The 15,735-nt window shown below is 43.4% G+C and overlaps 2 protein-coding genes across 2 annotated transcripts; both read left to right on the top strand.

Annotated features, from left to right (window-relative positions):
* Positions 1 to 5,734: 5,734 nt before the first annotated feature.
* Positions 5,735 to 6,793, top strand: LOC125444186 (olfactory receptor 5V1-like). The gene has a single exon (XM_048516623.1). The coding sequence runs from the start codon at positions 5,735 to 5,737 to the stop codon at positions 6,791 to 6,793; it is 1,059 nt and encodes a 352-aa protein (XP_048372580.1).
* Positions 6,794 to 12,770: 5,977 nt separating this feature from the next.
* Positions 12,771 to 13,751, top strand: LOC125444185 (olfactory receptor 11A1-like). Its single transcript, XM_048516622.1, has one exon. It carries the CDS (start codon positions 12,771 to 12,773, stop codon positions 13,749 to 13,751), a length of 981 nt encoding a protein of 326 aa, XP_048372579.1.
* The last annotated feature ends 1,984 nt before the right edge of the window (positions 13,752 to 15,735 follow it).

The following is a 15,735-nucleotide window of genomic DNA, read 5'->3' as shown; positions in this document are numbered from 1 at the left end:
ATTGAAATTTCTATTTTTATAACTTCTTTTTGTTGTATATATGGTGGTTGGATTGGATGTATATAAAACATTATGAAAAACACAATTAAAAAATTATAAAATCCAAGAAAGTTACAGATTAAAACTCCAGTCAGGCTGCCAGTAATAAACGCTAGGCCAATAAAAATGCAGTCCTAAGGAAAACCATCTTCAACTGCCTCCTGAAGATTGACAGTGAGGGGCAAGAGGGGGTGTTCCCTAATTGTGGGGCCACCACTGAAAAGACTTTATTGTATATGCCCAACAGATGAGCTTCTTTGATTAGTGGGATGGTCAGGAAGGCTTTTCCCTGTGATCTGAATTATCCTTCAGATAGATACCCTGTAGTCATGTAAAGCTTTAAAGGACAAAATCACCACCCAGAATTTGGCTAAGGAGCAGATCAGCTGCCAGTGTAATTGCGTGCAGATGGTGTAGACCCTTCCCCGGCAAATAAACACACCAAACCAGAGTTTGGAAATGGATTGGGCCGCAGCCCAATTTATTAACTGGTAAACAACATTAAACTTAAGAAGCTGGGCAGACAAACAGGTCACAACATCATGCTGTCCCCAATCTCCATTGGAGCATTGCGCAGGAAGCTGGGAGCCCCTGGGGTGGAGACCCCTTGGCTTCAACCCTTCCTGCTGGGGTAGCAGGCACCGGCTAAGCCTACTGGCTTGCCTTCCGGCCTGCCCCACCCCCACCTGCTGGGGTGGCGGGCACCAGCTAAGCCTACCGGCTTCCTTACCGGCCCCACCCCCATGGAGAAGACTGGCCGCCCGGCTCGGCTTCTCCCCCCCAGATGTTGCGATTCCCCTTGCCAACCCGCCGGGCTGAGACAAGTACAATTATTGCGATAAACATTCTAACAAGTCAACTAACAACCATTGAGACTAGGGAGGGTGGGTAGGTCACGGCGCTCTTGATCCTCGGCAAGCCAAGAAGGCCGAGGATCGGGGTGTGGCACTTTTATGTGTTTGCTCCTCCCGCCTTTCCAGCTCGGGCCAATCAATGCAGCTCCCTACAATTTTAGCGCCTTTTGAGCTGCAAGCTCCCTTTTCTTTGCCTTTGGTTTGCTCACCCCTGCCGCAATGGCTGCAACCGGTGAATCGATGGCTGCTATTTGTTGTAGTACTGAGGACATAAATTTCTATTGTCTGGCCCTGTTACAGAGTTCTGCAATAAATGTAGCTTCTGAACACTTAAAGGATAGCCCCAGTAACATACACTGCAGTGGTCCAGTCTAGCTGTAACTAAAGCACTGATCACTGTGGATATCTCTGAGATGAAACAGGAATGGGAGAAACTGACATACAAGCTGAAGTTGGGCAAACACATTCCAAGCCATAGCTAATTTTCTAAAGTGACTCCCATATATGCTAACCCGCATACCTGCATATTTTTGCATGAGATAGATCTGTAGACAACATAACTACCTGTAGACAACATAACTCATTGGGAAATAAAGCTCTCTCTCTCTTTGTTATCAAATCACAGCTGACTTATGGTGACCCTGTAGGCTATGTTTTCCAGTCAAGAGACTTTCAGACAGTGGTGGGATCCAAAAATTTTAGAAACAGCTTCCCATGGTGGTGGGATTCAAACTGTGGCGTAGCGCCAATGGGACTGGGTGGGAAATGATGGGGGTGTGACCGGGCATTCTGGGGGTGGGGCATTCCTGGGCGGGGTTGTGGCAAGGACGCAGCCGCTGCGCTGGTCCTTGGGCGGGAAACGAATGCACGCAGGAGCAGGCTGCCACACACGCTGGTGCACCTCCTGCTAGACTGCTTCAAGTTCTGCGTGCTACTGCTGAGAAAAGGGGCGTAACTAAGGCAAAAATCATGTGGCAAAATCACCAAGTAGTAACCCCCTCTCGGCACACACAAATAATTAGTAACCTACTCTCGGGAACCTGTGAGAACCTGCTGGATCCCACCTCTGCTTTCAGAGGTGGTTTGCTATTCTTTGTGTGGGCCAAGAGAGACCTAAGAGAACTTTGGCAGGCCCAAGGTCACCCAGCAGGCTTTATCTGGAGGTGTGGAGAATGAAGCAGGTTGGCACTGCTGTCACTTATCTGACAGCAACGTTCAACCTGGTCAGCTATGAAATCTTGACCAACCGCATTGCCGACATTGGAATTTTTAGACTGTCCTTCCAATGGCTTTGAGGTAGGAGATAGAGGTTTGCAATGGTGTGCTGAGTCCCTCAAGGGGCAATTTTCTCACTGATGTTATTTAATATCTATATGCACCCTCTTGCTGACTTAATCTGGAGGTTTAAGTTGTGGGGTCATCAATATGCTGTCGACACCCAACTGTATCTGCTAATGGACAGCCACCGGACTCTGCTGCAGATGCTGTGGCCAGTTGCTTAGGGGCTGTGGTGGAGAGGTTGAAAGAGAATCAATTGCAACTGAATCCAACAAAGATGGAAGTTCTGTAATTGGGGTGGCAGGGGCCAGGGCTGGCTCTGGATGATGCACAACTTAACACTGCACAAACTGTGAAGATCCTAGGTGTGTAACTGGATGCCTCCTTATCAATGGAGGCTCAGACAACACACATTTACCACATGGCATTTTAGGATCTGCACAGTGCAAATCAATTGGCACCTTACCTGTCCCTGGCCAACCTAGCTACAGAGATCCATATTAAGTGTCACCTCTTGATTAGATTACCACAACTTGTTCTATGCAGGGCTACCTTTGACTTTGATCTGGAAGCTCCAGCTGGTCCAAAAAACAGTAACTTGTGGATCCCTTCTTGCATACATATCCAACCAGTGCTTTTCCAGATGCATTAGCTCCAGGTAAAGTACCAGGCCAGGTTCAAGGTTTTGGTGTTAATCTTTAAGGCTCTGAATGGGCAAGGGCCAACATGTCTAAAGGACTACTTCTTCTGTTAAGTCCCTCAAAAATCAATGCATTCAGCAAACAAAAATCCATGGCCCAAGGGAAGTCTGGCTAGCCTTGACCAGGGTCAGGGCCTTTAAGGTCTGACCTCTTCCTGGTGGAAAGCTCTGTTTAGGGAGAGCAATGCCCTGTGGGATCTAATGTAATTCTGCAGGCCCTCTAAGACAAAGCTGTTCCACCAGGAATATGAATGAGGCTAGCTACAGTGATAAACCAATAGCCTGCCCTTCCCGTCCCCCTTTCCCCCTTGCCCTCTTTTCAATCTTTCATCACCTTTTCCTCTCCCTTTTATTTCTCCCTGTTTTTCCCTTCCTTTTACTTTTTCCCCAATTCTCCCTCTATTTTCCCATTGCCTTTTCCCTTCCCCTTTTCTTGTTTTCCCTGATCGGAGTACCACTAAACTAAACAGTAAAAGTACAACAGAAGGTGGAACCCATGTATAAACTGACTAACAACCTGTGGTAGTTTTATGCTGTTTATATCTTAATCTTAAATGGTATTTTAAAAACATTATCTGCAATGTTTTATATTTTTGTTTTAATGGATGTTGGAAAACACTTTGGCTCATTCCGCACACGCAAAAAAATGCACTTTCAAGCTGCTTTCACAACTGTTTTTGCCATTCCGCACAGCTTCAAAGAGCCCTGAAAGCAGCTTGAAAGTGCATTATTCTGCATGTGCGGAATGAGCCTTTGAGACTAGTAGGGAAAACCAGTGGGGGGGGGGGACTAATAAAACAATTGAGTTTCAATCATTTGTATGAAGTTGAGTCAAGGAACAAAACAAATCTTGCTTCTAGAAATATGTATTCATATTAAATTTTATCATGGTAATGTAACCATGTTCAGAATGGGTTGACCCAGAAAGGGGGTGGAGACTCAAAGCAGCAGAAGGCTGCAAAAACTGGTGAAGTTGGAGAAAGCAAGGCTACCAGGCTGGTTTAATTAAAGATTTAATTCTTTATAAGCTCTTAACACCTTGTTTAAGAATTTATTGTTTCAGGGCTTGCTATGTATGTAATTGATGGGAGTTCATTTGGGGACCTTCATCATCTTGAATCCCATACACCAAGCCTCTGAAGTCTTCATAAGCCAACCATCAGCAGGAAGAATTGGACTTGGCATTTATCAGTAGATTGTCAAGATAAGGACTTGAAATGCAACCTAGAAGGACTATAAATTGTTAATGTTAAATGTTAATGTTAAAAGTGTTATTTGTTAAGGAAGTAAACCATTTTGTTTTAAAATTTAGTTCTTTGCAACTCCTTCCAAGTTCTGCCCCACAGAACCCACAGTTAGAGGTTACACTAACAAAGTAGGCAATGGCATACAGATGCAACTAAAGGTCTGGATCATTATCAAAAGCATTGCAAGCTGTTTGGCATCCATGCAGTAGACACTCATTAGTCACTAAATCTCATGTGGTATCTGAAAGTGATTGTTCTGCAACATCTTGGGGAAAGCATGCAAAGCTGAGCAAAACAGGAACATGAGCTTACACAAGGTATAAGATCTGAGAGACTGTCTCTTGAAACACCTTCTAAACACCAAAGATTTATGATGGTTTACTCAGTAACTGAGTATTTAAATTACAGCGTGGGACTAGATGAACCTTGGACTTGGTATGTGCCATTCTTGCTTCTATCTCACACTTTATGTGAGAAAATTCCTGGAGACCTGGGAGGAGATCCTGAAGAAGATAGGGTTTGTATAGGGGATGGACCTCAGCAGAGTAAACACAATACAGTCCATGCTACAAAGTAGTCACTTTCTCCAGGATAACTGATCTCCGTAGTATGGAGAGGAAATGTAATTCTAGGTTTCCAGACTCCACCTGGAGGGGGCAACTTTAGGTGTAGCCATCTTCGTTGCAGCAATGCCATCATTGGTCCAGTGGCAATTTAAAGATTAACAAAATTAAACTGCAGGATAAACATTTGCAGACAAGTCCCACAAATCAGTCCAGTAGCACATTTTCAGGGTATGAGCTTTCATGTTGCAATACTCTTTTCATCAGATAGCCAATGAAGGGAGCTTTGATCAGCATGGTGCAGTGGTTAAGAGTGGCAGACTCTAATCTGGGAAATCAAGTTTGTTTCCCCATTACTACACATGGAACCTGCTGGGTGACTTTGGGCTGGTCACAGCTCTCTCAGATTTTATTCACCCCCATCTACCTCACTAGCTGTCTGTTATAATTCCATGTGTACCTCTGTATTTCAGAAAGGCTATGCTTTTGCTTGGCTGAACATTCATTTATGCTAATATTTTGATAGTCATTTTGTGCCGTTCACACTGGTTGAACATCTAAGTTTTATTAATTCACTTTGCATCATGGACTTGGCAGTGCGCAGAATCAACTGCTGTCATTATTGTGATTAGAGATGGACTATTTTTAAGCCAAAGAAGCATTGCAAGTGACTATGGGTACTCACTTCAAATAAATATTTCTATTTCCATACATGCACCCCCCTCCACTAAAATGCAGAGATCTCACAGGTACACACACAAAAAGGCATGTTCTGCTAGGCTGAATGTTAATAATGGATATTTTGATTTTGAAATTGCTATTGTTCAGGCTGTAGATGAATTCTGGGAATGAATGGTCATGAATCCAGATAAAATACATCAAGTGGCCTTTTCTGATTGAAAAGGAATGGACCAGGAAAACATCACTGTTTACTGAAAAATAGGTACTATGGAAATGGATGGGTAAAAAAAATTAGAACGCAGCTTCAGGAAACCTTAAGAATGCTACATGCCTACTCGATATCTTTCAAACTATTTATATTTGGTCTTAATAATGCACGAGCGTGTAGAATACAGGCTTAAAGATGAATTAAAGAGGAAGTCACTCGTTTGCAGCAGCATAACAATTGGTCCATTTTTTCTCATTGACCAGATGGAAGCGTGGAAGTGCTCCAAAACAAGTGTGAATGAAACAGCTCTGACTGAATTCCTCATCTTGGGGTTCTCCAGTCTACAAGATCTTCAGCTGCTGCTTTTCTTTGTCTTTCTCACCACTTACGTCTGTACTCTGGTGGGGAACATCTCTATCATTACCGTTGCTTGCCTGGACCCTCAGCTTCGCACACCCATGTACTTCTTCCTAGGGAACCTCTCCTTTTTGGATATCTGTTATACCACCACTAATGTCCCTCAGATGCTGGTGCACCTGCTGTCTGAGAGGAAGAGAATCACATATGCTGGTTGTGTCATTCAGTTGTACTTCTTTGTCTCCTTTGTGGGGACTGAGTGTATTCTTCTGGCAGCCATGGCCTATGATCGTTTTGTAGCTATCTGTCACCCATTGCATTATACAGCCATGATGAGAAAAGAACTTTGCCTCCAGTTGGCTGGTGCCTCCTGGGCAAGTGGTTTTCTCAATTCTGCTTTTCACACTTATTTCATTTTCTGCCTACCTTTCTGTGGGGCCAATGAACTCAGCTACTTCTTTTGTGATATCCCTCCCCTCCTGAACCTTTCCTGTGGGGACACCACCCTCAATGAAATCGTTCTTCTTGTGCTTTCGGTCTTCATAGGATGGGCCCCACTTGTCTGCATAGTTCTGTCCTACGTCTACATTATCTCCACGATCCTGAAGATAAGCTCTACTGAAGGGAGACACAGAGCATTTTCCACTTGTGCCTCACACATGACTATTGTCCTCATGTATTATGGGAGCGCCATCTTCACTTACGTCCGGCCGGTGTCAACTTATTCATTAGACAAAGACAGAATAATTTCTGTCCTTTACAGCATTGTTACACCCATGTTAAACCCTTTGATCTATACCTTGAGAAACAAGGATGTAAAAAGTGCTATGAAAAGAATCTTAATGGACAAACTGTATTCGAAATGAAGGCATAGGTGTGCTTGCTATAATTGTTATATGTATGCTTTTAAATGTACGGTTTATCTCGTTCTTCAGGAGTTCAGCAGCAAAATTAGAAAACCACTGTGATGTATGCCAGTGAAACCTTATTAAAATTCTTCAGCAAAGAAAAAAAAAGGATTTCTTTGTGAATGTGTGTGTTGGGGGGGAGGGGCGGGGGGATGAGAGAATGACCAGAAAAATTCAGAAGGACTATTTTATTCAGTTTTTCCATTCTGTGATTGCTGTTCATTACAATGATTTACTTCAATTGGATTTGGAAGCTACATTGATTTGGGGTTTCCCCCCTCAGATTGCTTTTTTTTTTTTTTTACAAAATTAGCTCTCATGCATTTTGGACTCCATTTTAAAGATTGTTTTGTGCTATGTTTTTTTTAAAAAAACAGTTTCCCAGATTTATTGTTATCAGCTGAAAGACAGGAGAAATCTAGTTAGAAAGTCTTGGCTTAAATCAGCTGACTTCACTGTAGACATGAGCTCCTTTATGGAGTGCAAAACCACATATGAATGCATAGTAATACAGATTACAGTAATTCTCAACAGAAGTTCTATTGAATTATTTTTGTTTATTTGAGTCTTTTTTATTTGCACTAATAGGGTTTTTGTTCCCTACAGGGACCTCCATGTACAACTAACCATTAATTAAACTGAAATTCATAAATCCTTGTGAAAGTTTGCTCTGGTGCTGTTTTTGGTTTTTTTGGCAGGAAAGTGCAACTCATAGAGAAAGGTTGTAGAGATAAAAGAACACTACCTGTGTAACAGAGATTCTGCTTCTGAAACCAATTCAAGTTGTCCCTTTTTAAAGTGTTTTTTCCCTGTTGTCTTCTCTTAATTTTGTCAAGAACTTGGTCTTCACCAGCTTAATCAATTATCCTCTTCAAAAGGAAACTAATTGTTACATTTTACACAAGGTCAAGTAGAAACTCCAATGTAAAAATTGCAAGTGAAGCAACTCTAATCATGACCCACTTTGTGAGGGAGAAAGGTCTTCTGGAATGACTTGGGACTGCAGGAGAGAGCTCTATCATCTGTTCAGTGTCTTTAACTGTCTTGTTCATGTCTGTCTTTGTCTGTCTTGTCTGTCACCATCTATCTGTTTCTCCATCCATCCATCTCATCTTATCTCATTCATCTATCCGGCTCATATTCTGTCTCATTCACACCAATCATTCCTCATTCTCATTCATCTTCTATCCATCCATTCATCCCTGCCTTCATCCTGCCTTCATCCATTCATTCATCCTGGCTCTCCATCCTGGCTCTCCATCCTGGCTCTCTCCATCCATCCATCCATCCATCCATCCATCCATCCATCCGTCCGTCCGTCCGTCCGTCCGTCCGTCCGTCCGTCCGTCCGTCCGTCCGTCCGTCCGTCCGTCCGTCCGTCCATCATCCACCCACCCACCCACCCACCCACCCACCCATCCATCCATCCATCCATCCATCCATCCATCCATCCATCCATCCATCCATCCATCCATCCATCCATCCATCCACCATCCTCCCTCCATCCCTCCCTCCATCCATCCCTCCCTCCATCCATCCCTCCCTCCCTCCATCCATCCCTCCCTCCATCCATCCATCCATCCATCCATCCATCCATCCATCTACCATCTAGTCTGTCTGTCTGTCTGTCTGTCTGTCTGTCATCTATGTATACACACACACACACACACACACGCACACACAGGTTGCCTCCCTGCTTCCACATCTGGGGAAGCTAACAACATAAATATAAACATACATATTTTGCTCCTCTCTTGGGATTAGGGCTTCCTGTTCTGAATTGGGAAATTCCTGAAAAGTTGGGGATGGAGTCTGGAGAGGGCAGGGTCAGGGGAGAAGAGGGACCTCAATTATGGTACAATGCCATGTAGTCTACCTTCCAAAGCAGACATTTTCTGTCATCTAAATATCTCCAGGTCCCACCTAAAGATTGGCAACCCTAACTGGGAGGCTGCACATGCAACATGCAGCTTCTCAACAGAGAGCATTCTCCCACAAGTTCCAGGGTCATTTCATCAGCTAAAAAAAAAGAGCAGTCTCAGAATCAAACCTGTCTGCACATTTTAAACATAATGAGGGGAAATGCCTCAGCAGGGTATAATGCCATAGAATATATCCTTCCAAGTGGCCATTTTCTCCGGGGAACTTATCTCTTTTGCCTGGAGATAAGTTGTAATAGGGGGAGATCTCCAGTCACCAACCGGAGTTTGGCAACCCTACACATACACAAAACCTGTTTGAGACTTTATTCTCTTATAATTACATAATATTTGAACTCCATATTCCTGATGAAATTAGTGGAATGGCAGGCAATTAATACTATAAGAATCTTTATAATCACACACTATTTGAACTCCAAATGCCTGATGAAATTAGTGGAAAGGCAGGTAATTAATACTCTAAGAGTCTAAATTCTGTGACTTGAATGACCCAAGCTAACTCTGTCTCAACAGATCTGGCCTCTGAAACAGAAATGGAAGACTACGAAGAAGACTACGAAGATTCACAGAAGCAGCTACTAGTAAACTACCTCTGTTCATCTCTTGCTTTGAAAACCCAATGGCTTTTCCATAATTTGGCTGTGCCATAACTCACCTGGGATTTTAATGGCACTTTCCACAAGGAACTTCAACATAAATATTTTGAATTGATTCCCATTAGAGTGATTCTTTTTACAACATGACCTTGGGGGGTTGGGTCCTCGTTTCAAGGATGCAAAACAACACAATTAACTTCCTTGGCAATGTTTTCTCAGATTCCTCTACAAACACAAACACATACACAAAATCAAAACAAAGGGGAATGGTAGGAGGTGTCTTAATCAGAAGAGAAAAGCATCTTTACTGGTACCTATAAAAGAAATGTAGAAAAGGAGCAATAGCTGCCCCTGCAGAGAAGGCAGATGGGGCACAATTCTTTGTGTTACAGGTAAGCTAAAAGAAGATCAGAAACAGAAAAGACAGAGGAGAGCACAAGAGTAACCAGAGTTTTCATTTTACAACTGATAGTAGAATGAGATATCTCCAAAATATTCTATGGGTAAGTAATGTCTCTTAACCAAATGAGATGTAATTTTTTGATTTAAAATGGTATCAGAAAATTCTTCCCATTTAATAAATTAAGAACTGTAATTTGCTATGTGAAGGGAACCTAGGTGATTCCCTCTTCTTGAAAACAGTCACTTCTCTGAGGCTATATGTAACCAGTGAGCAAACAAAACAGAGGAATTAAACTTCTATTGCCCAAAGTCCAATAGACTTTGGGCCAGTCACAGTTCTTTCAGAACTCTCTCAACCCCTCTTACCTCACAAGGTGTCTGTTGTAGGGAGAGGAAGGAAAGAAGTTTGTAAGCCACATTGAGACTCCGTTCAGGTTAGAAAAGTGAGGTATAAAAGACAACTCTACTTGGCTAGCCTAAGGGCCGTAATAATAAACTACTATTACTATTTCTTTACCATTCATATAATTTCTGGGGTAGAATAATTGCGTGCAGATGGTGTAGACCCTTCCCCGGCAAATAAACACATCAAACCAAAGCTTGGAAATAGATTGGGCCGCAGCCCAATTTATTAATTAGCAAACATCAAAACACTTAAGAAGCTGGGCAGACAGATGGATCGCAACATCATGCCTTCCCCAATCTCCATTGGGGGCATTGGGCAGGAAGCCAGGAGCCACCGGGGTGGATACCCCTTGGTGTCAACCCTTCCTGCTGGGGGTAGCGGGCACCGGCTAAGCCTACCGGCTTGCCTACCGGCCTGCCCCACCCGCACCTTCTGGGGTGTCGGGCACCAGCTAAGCCTACTGGCTTGCTTACCGGCCCGCCCCTCCGGCCCTTCATTAAGGGCACAAGTCATGGAGAAGACCGGCCACCTGGCTCGGCTTCTCCCCCCAGATGTTGCGATTCCATTGCCAACCCGCCAGGCTGCAACAAAGTAAAGTTATGCAATAAACCATTACAACAAGCCAACTATTAACAATTGCAGCTAGGGAGGGTGGGTGGGTGGGTGGGTCACATCGTTCTTGAGCCTCGGCTAGACAAGAAGGCCGAGGCTCAGGGCATGGTGCTTTTATGCATCTTGCTGCTCCCGCCTTTTTCAGCTTGGGCCAATCATTGCAGCTCCCTGCAACTGCGCCCTATGAGCTGAATGTCCCCCTCCTCTTTGCCTTGTGTCGCTCACCTCTGCCGCAATGGCCGCCACCGGTGACTCGATGGCTGCTATTAGTGGGGGTGCCAATTTACTGCAGAGGCATCACTGATTATTAGCAGGGTGGGACCTGAGATACACAGCCTCCTGGTCACATGCCATTTACAAACAGATATGTGCCAAGCCCTTGTTATAAAAATACAGGCACATGGTCCACATTTTGCCAGAGGGATGAAAGGAAGTGTTTCTTAGGTCCCCAAACTACTGTGTGCCAGCTGTAACTTGTTGAATGATGTACGGATAGCACTCTCACTTGAAAGAGCCTTGGCCAACTCTCTGAGGTAGGCTGGACTGACAGATTAACTACACCAAGCAACTGGTGAGCTTCCAGGCAGAGTGAATCTTTGAACCGTTGTTCCTTGAACTGAGCCAGTGCCACTATAGCTGAGATTTCCCTAAAGAGTACAGTGTGACAGGATGATGTGCCATGTTCAACGACATGGATCACGAAGTTTGGGGGTTACTGAAAAAACCATATCTGTGCTCAACAGCAGTGTAAAAATAGAATGGTAAAACTGTCCATAACTGACCAAAATATATGTATTTGCTACCTGCAATTACTGAATTGAAACCTTTAATATTCAAATAACAACAATTATACATGATTTTAAAAGATACAAATTTATAGAACAGCATAAAACAATGTATATATTTAAAAACCCTCTAATACGATAGAGTAAAAACAGAATAAAATGCCTTGCAAGTAAAATACTGAGGAACCTGGCAATCAACTCTAAGACTTCTCTTCAGCCATTGTCCAGAAGGAGGAGGGTTTTCCGTTGGTCTGTAAGAATGCTGCTATCAATCAGCAAAGGTGCCAGGAACTTTCCCCCAGCTGAATTATATAAAGGGCAATGGTGAAGGACATGATGAACTGACTCTCCACAATTCATGTTACAAATGCAAAGCCTCTGCAATTTCATTCAATACCACCAATTGAAGTCAAGTAGTTAAACGGTTAAAATTTGGAAAAGGTGTTTTTCAGAGACAAACACAGACCTACAGGTGCAGTTGTCTTTACATTGTCACATTGCTGCTTACTGTTTCATAAAGCATCTATCTAAAGATAGGCCCAGAGAAAGAGAATACACCAGTGATGGCGAACCTTTTCGAGACGGAACGCCCAAATTGCAACCCCAAACCTTCTTATTTATCGCAAAGTGCCAGCACAGCAATTTAACTTGAATACTGAGGTTTTAGTTTAGAAAAAACAGTTGGCTCCGAGGTGTGCGTTACTCAGGAGTAAGCTTGCTGGTAGTTGGTAGCTTTGCTTTGAAGCAACCGAGCAACTCTTCCAATGGGTGAATCACGATCCTAGGAGGGTTTACTCAGAAACAAGCCCCATTGCCAGCAACCAAGCTTACTCCCAGGTAAAGGATCGTGTTTTATATCTTCACATGAAAATTAGTGGGGTTTAACAGCGCTTAACACGGTTACCTACACTGCTTCCCCAAAACTAGGTCTTAGGTTTAATGCTAATAATCGAGCCCGGTGGCCCAGGCCAGCCTAGATGTGGGTGTGGGGCACTCTGTTTGTGCATGCCCACAGAGAGGGCTCTGAGTGCCACCTCTGGCACACGTGCCATAGGTTCGCCACCACTGGAATACACCAACACCATAAACAATACCATTGTATGAAATTAACACCCATGGTTTATGTGGTAATTGCCAGTGGTCAAAAATGCACTGAATTCTCTAATGTTTCCTTTCTCTAGAAACAAAATTAAAATGGCTGTTGGAGACAGAGGGAGTCAAACCAACGTTACAGAATTAATTCTTCTAGGATTTGGTGATCTTCAGCATCTGGACATGGTCCTTTTTCTTCTGTTTCTAGTGATTTATATCTTTACCATGGTCGGCAACATTCTCATCATAATTCTAGTTGTATTAAACCATAACCTTCACACTCCCATGTATTTTTTCCTTGGGAATCTGTCCTGCTTGGAGACCTTCTACACGTCAACCATCTTGCCCAGACTTCTTGTCAGTTTCCTGACTGGAGAGAAAACCATTTCCATTCCTGGCTGCATTGCCCAATTCTATTTCTTTGCTGCTCTAGTAGTTACAGAATGCGGCCTCTTGGCTGTGATGTCTTACGACAGGTACACAGCAATATGCAAACCACTGCATTATGCAACCCTGATGAATATGAAGGCCTGTCTCTACATGGCATCTGGCTCATGGATTAACGGATTTCTGGCAATGTCTGTAATGATGTATCTGATGACAAGGTTGGCATTCTGTGGCTCTAACGAAATAGACCATTTCTTTTGTGATCTGACCCCTGTAGCCAGAATCTCTTGCAGTGAAGGACAAAGATTTGAACGGATGGGAATGATATTCTCAACCTTCTTCACCCTGCCTCCCTTTTTATTGACGCTGACATCATACACATTTATCATCATTGCCATCCTGAAGATCCCATCGGCCACTGGCAGGAAAAAGGCCTTCTCCACATGTTCTTCTCACCTTATTGTAGTCACAATTTATTATGGGACTTTAATCACTGTCTATGTGCTCCCAAATACTGACAATCTGAGGAAGCTAAACAAAGTGTTCTCTGTTTTTTACACCATTCTAACACCCTTGGTCAATCCCCTCATATACAGTCTGAGGAACAGAGAGGTGAAAGAGACTCTCAGGAAATCTATTGGTAAACTGACTCATGATGTAAGAGCACAGAAATTGAAAGCCTTGTCTTTAGAGTAGTTTAAAGTGGACAATATTGAATTTTCTATTTGTATAACTTCTTTTTGTTGTATGTATGGTGGTTGGATTGGATTGGATGCATTGTTAATGTAACCCCCATGCTCAGAATGGGTTGACCCAGAAAGGGTTGGAGACTCAAAACAGCAGGAGGCTGCAGAGCTCATATAGTTTGGAGAAAACAAGGCTACCAGACTCGGACCTTGATTTGTATAAGCCCTTAGCACCTTGTTAAAGGTTTTTTTTAATGTTTTTAATGGGTAAGAGTTCTCCAGGAAACCTTCATCATGTTGAAGCCTGTTCATCAAGCCCTTGGAGTCTTCAGGAGCCAACCCACTTGCAAAGAAGAATTGCACTTGGCAGTATCAGTAGACTGTAAATATAAGGACTTGAAAATGCAACCTGAACAGGACCCTTAAGTGTGATGTTATATGTTGATGTTATATGTTAAGAAAGTAAACCATTTTGTTTTTTTAAAAAAAATGTTGTTGCAAACTCATTCCAAGTTCTGCCCCACAGAACCCATTAGCTGAGGTTACATTAACAGTATTTTTTTCTGAATTGATTCATAATTTGAGTCCTATGCAAGTGTTGCAAATCGATAGAAATCAGGGGCTGACCACATTAGTGCCAAGGGTTACAGTAGGAAAGATGTTCCTTGATAAATCTTGCTTAATTTTTTTAAAATACTAGAGTTTATTTTATGTGTGTTTGAAAACAATAGATGTAGCTTCTGAAGACTCAGGCCCTTTCTGGACCGTAAATCTAAAGCACATTGCAGGTGGGATAAATTAATCCATCCTTGCCCGGGACTGCTTGCATGGCTGGCTGTCCTATGGACAGCGAGCGCATTGGCTGGGGTGTACTCCTTTGCACGGAGGTGCAGGGTTTATTTATTTACCTTCCACTAACGCGTGGCTTCGCAGGTAGGCACAAATGAACCCCCAGAGCCATAATATGTCCCTTTATACCAGAGTGATGTGAGCTGGGATATATAAAAAAGGGAAGCGTGCCCAACTAAAGCACCTCCTGCCTGGCCATTTGCTCGGCCGTGGCTGTGAAGCGCGTTACAAGAAAAGAATTGCACATAGTGTGATTCTTGAAAAACCTGGATTTGGGGGGGGGGGGAATGCAGAGAGGACTTCACAAAGATCCATGTGATGTTCCCAACCTGGATTTTATTCCGTCCTTAACCCATGTTTATTGTCCCATGTAGAAGGGGTCTCAATGGATAACCCCAGTAATGTACATTACAGTGGTCCAGTCTAGATGTAACTAAAGCATAGATAACTGTAGATAGATCTGAACTGAACCAGGGATGGGAGAAACTGACCTACAAGCCAAAGTTGGGCAAACACACTCCAAGCCATAGCAGCAACCTAATTTTCTAAGGTGACACACATATATATATGCTAACCCACATTCCTCCATATTTGTGCATCAAAAACTATGGCTATCTGTAGACAACATTAGGAAATAAAGCTCTCTCTTTCTTTGTTGTCAAATCACAGCTGAATCATGATGACCCTGTAGGGTTTTCAAGAGACTTTCAGAAGTGGTTTGCTATTCTTTGCCTCTGTGTGGACTAAGGGATCCAGAGGGAAAATCCTCTCTTTTCCATCCCTTCTCTGAAGCTGGCCTTGAAAGAGGCCGAGCACTTCTGGCGCAGCCCTTTATAGGCTGCCAGGCCCTCGTCACATGGCAGTTCCACGTCACATGACTGCCTTAGCCAGCCGGCAGGAAGGAGGCATCGCACTCCTTCCTCCCCCGCTGCAACAGCGTCACCAGGTGGAAACCTGGGACTCGATTTCTTTGCCTCTGTGTGGACCAAGAGAGATCTAACAGAGCTATGACTGGCCCAAGGTCACCCAGCAGGCTTTATGTAGAGGTGTGGAGAATCAAACTCAGTTCTCCACTACACCACACTGGCTGCTAAAATAGAACAAAATGTCTGTTAAGGTTTCTGTTCCTCTATTCCATAGGACAA

Source organism: Sphaerodactylus townsendi, linkage group LG15 (assembly GCF_021028975.2).
Source record: "Sphaerodactylus townsendi isolate TG3544 linkage group LG15, MPM_Stown_v2.3, whole genome shotgun sequence".
In the NCBI taxonomy this organism is placed as follows: Eukaryota; Metazoa; Chordata; class Lepidosauria; order Squamata; family Sphaerodactylidae; genus Sphaerodactylus; species Sphaerodactylus townsendi.
Note: the sequence above shows the minus strand (reverse complement) of the source record. Positions and strands in the feature narration are given on the sequence as shown.

What these genes read in the sequence shown, in the direction of transcription:
- LOC125444186 (XM_048516623.1), top strand. Translation starts at nt 5,735, where the DNA reads ATGCACGAGCGTGTAGAATACAGGCTTAAAGATGAATTAAAGAGGAAG.
- LOC125444185 (XM_048516622.1), top strand. Translation starts at nt 12,771, where the DNA reads ATGGCTGTTGGAGACAGAGGGAGTCAAACCAACGTTACAGAATTAATT.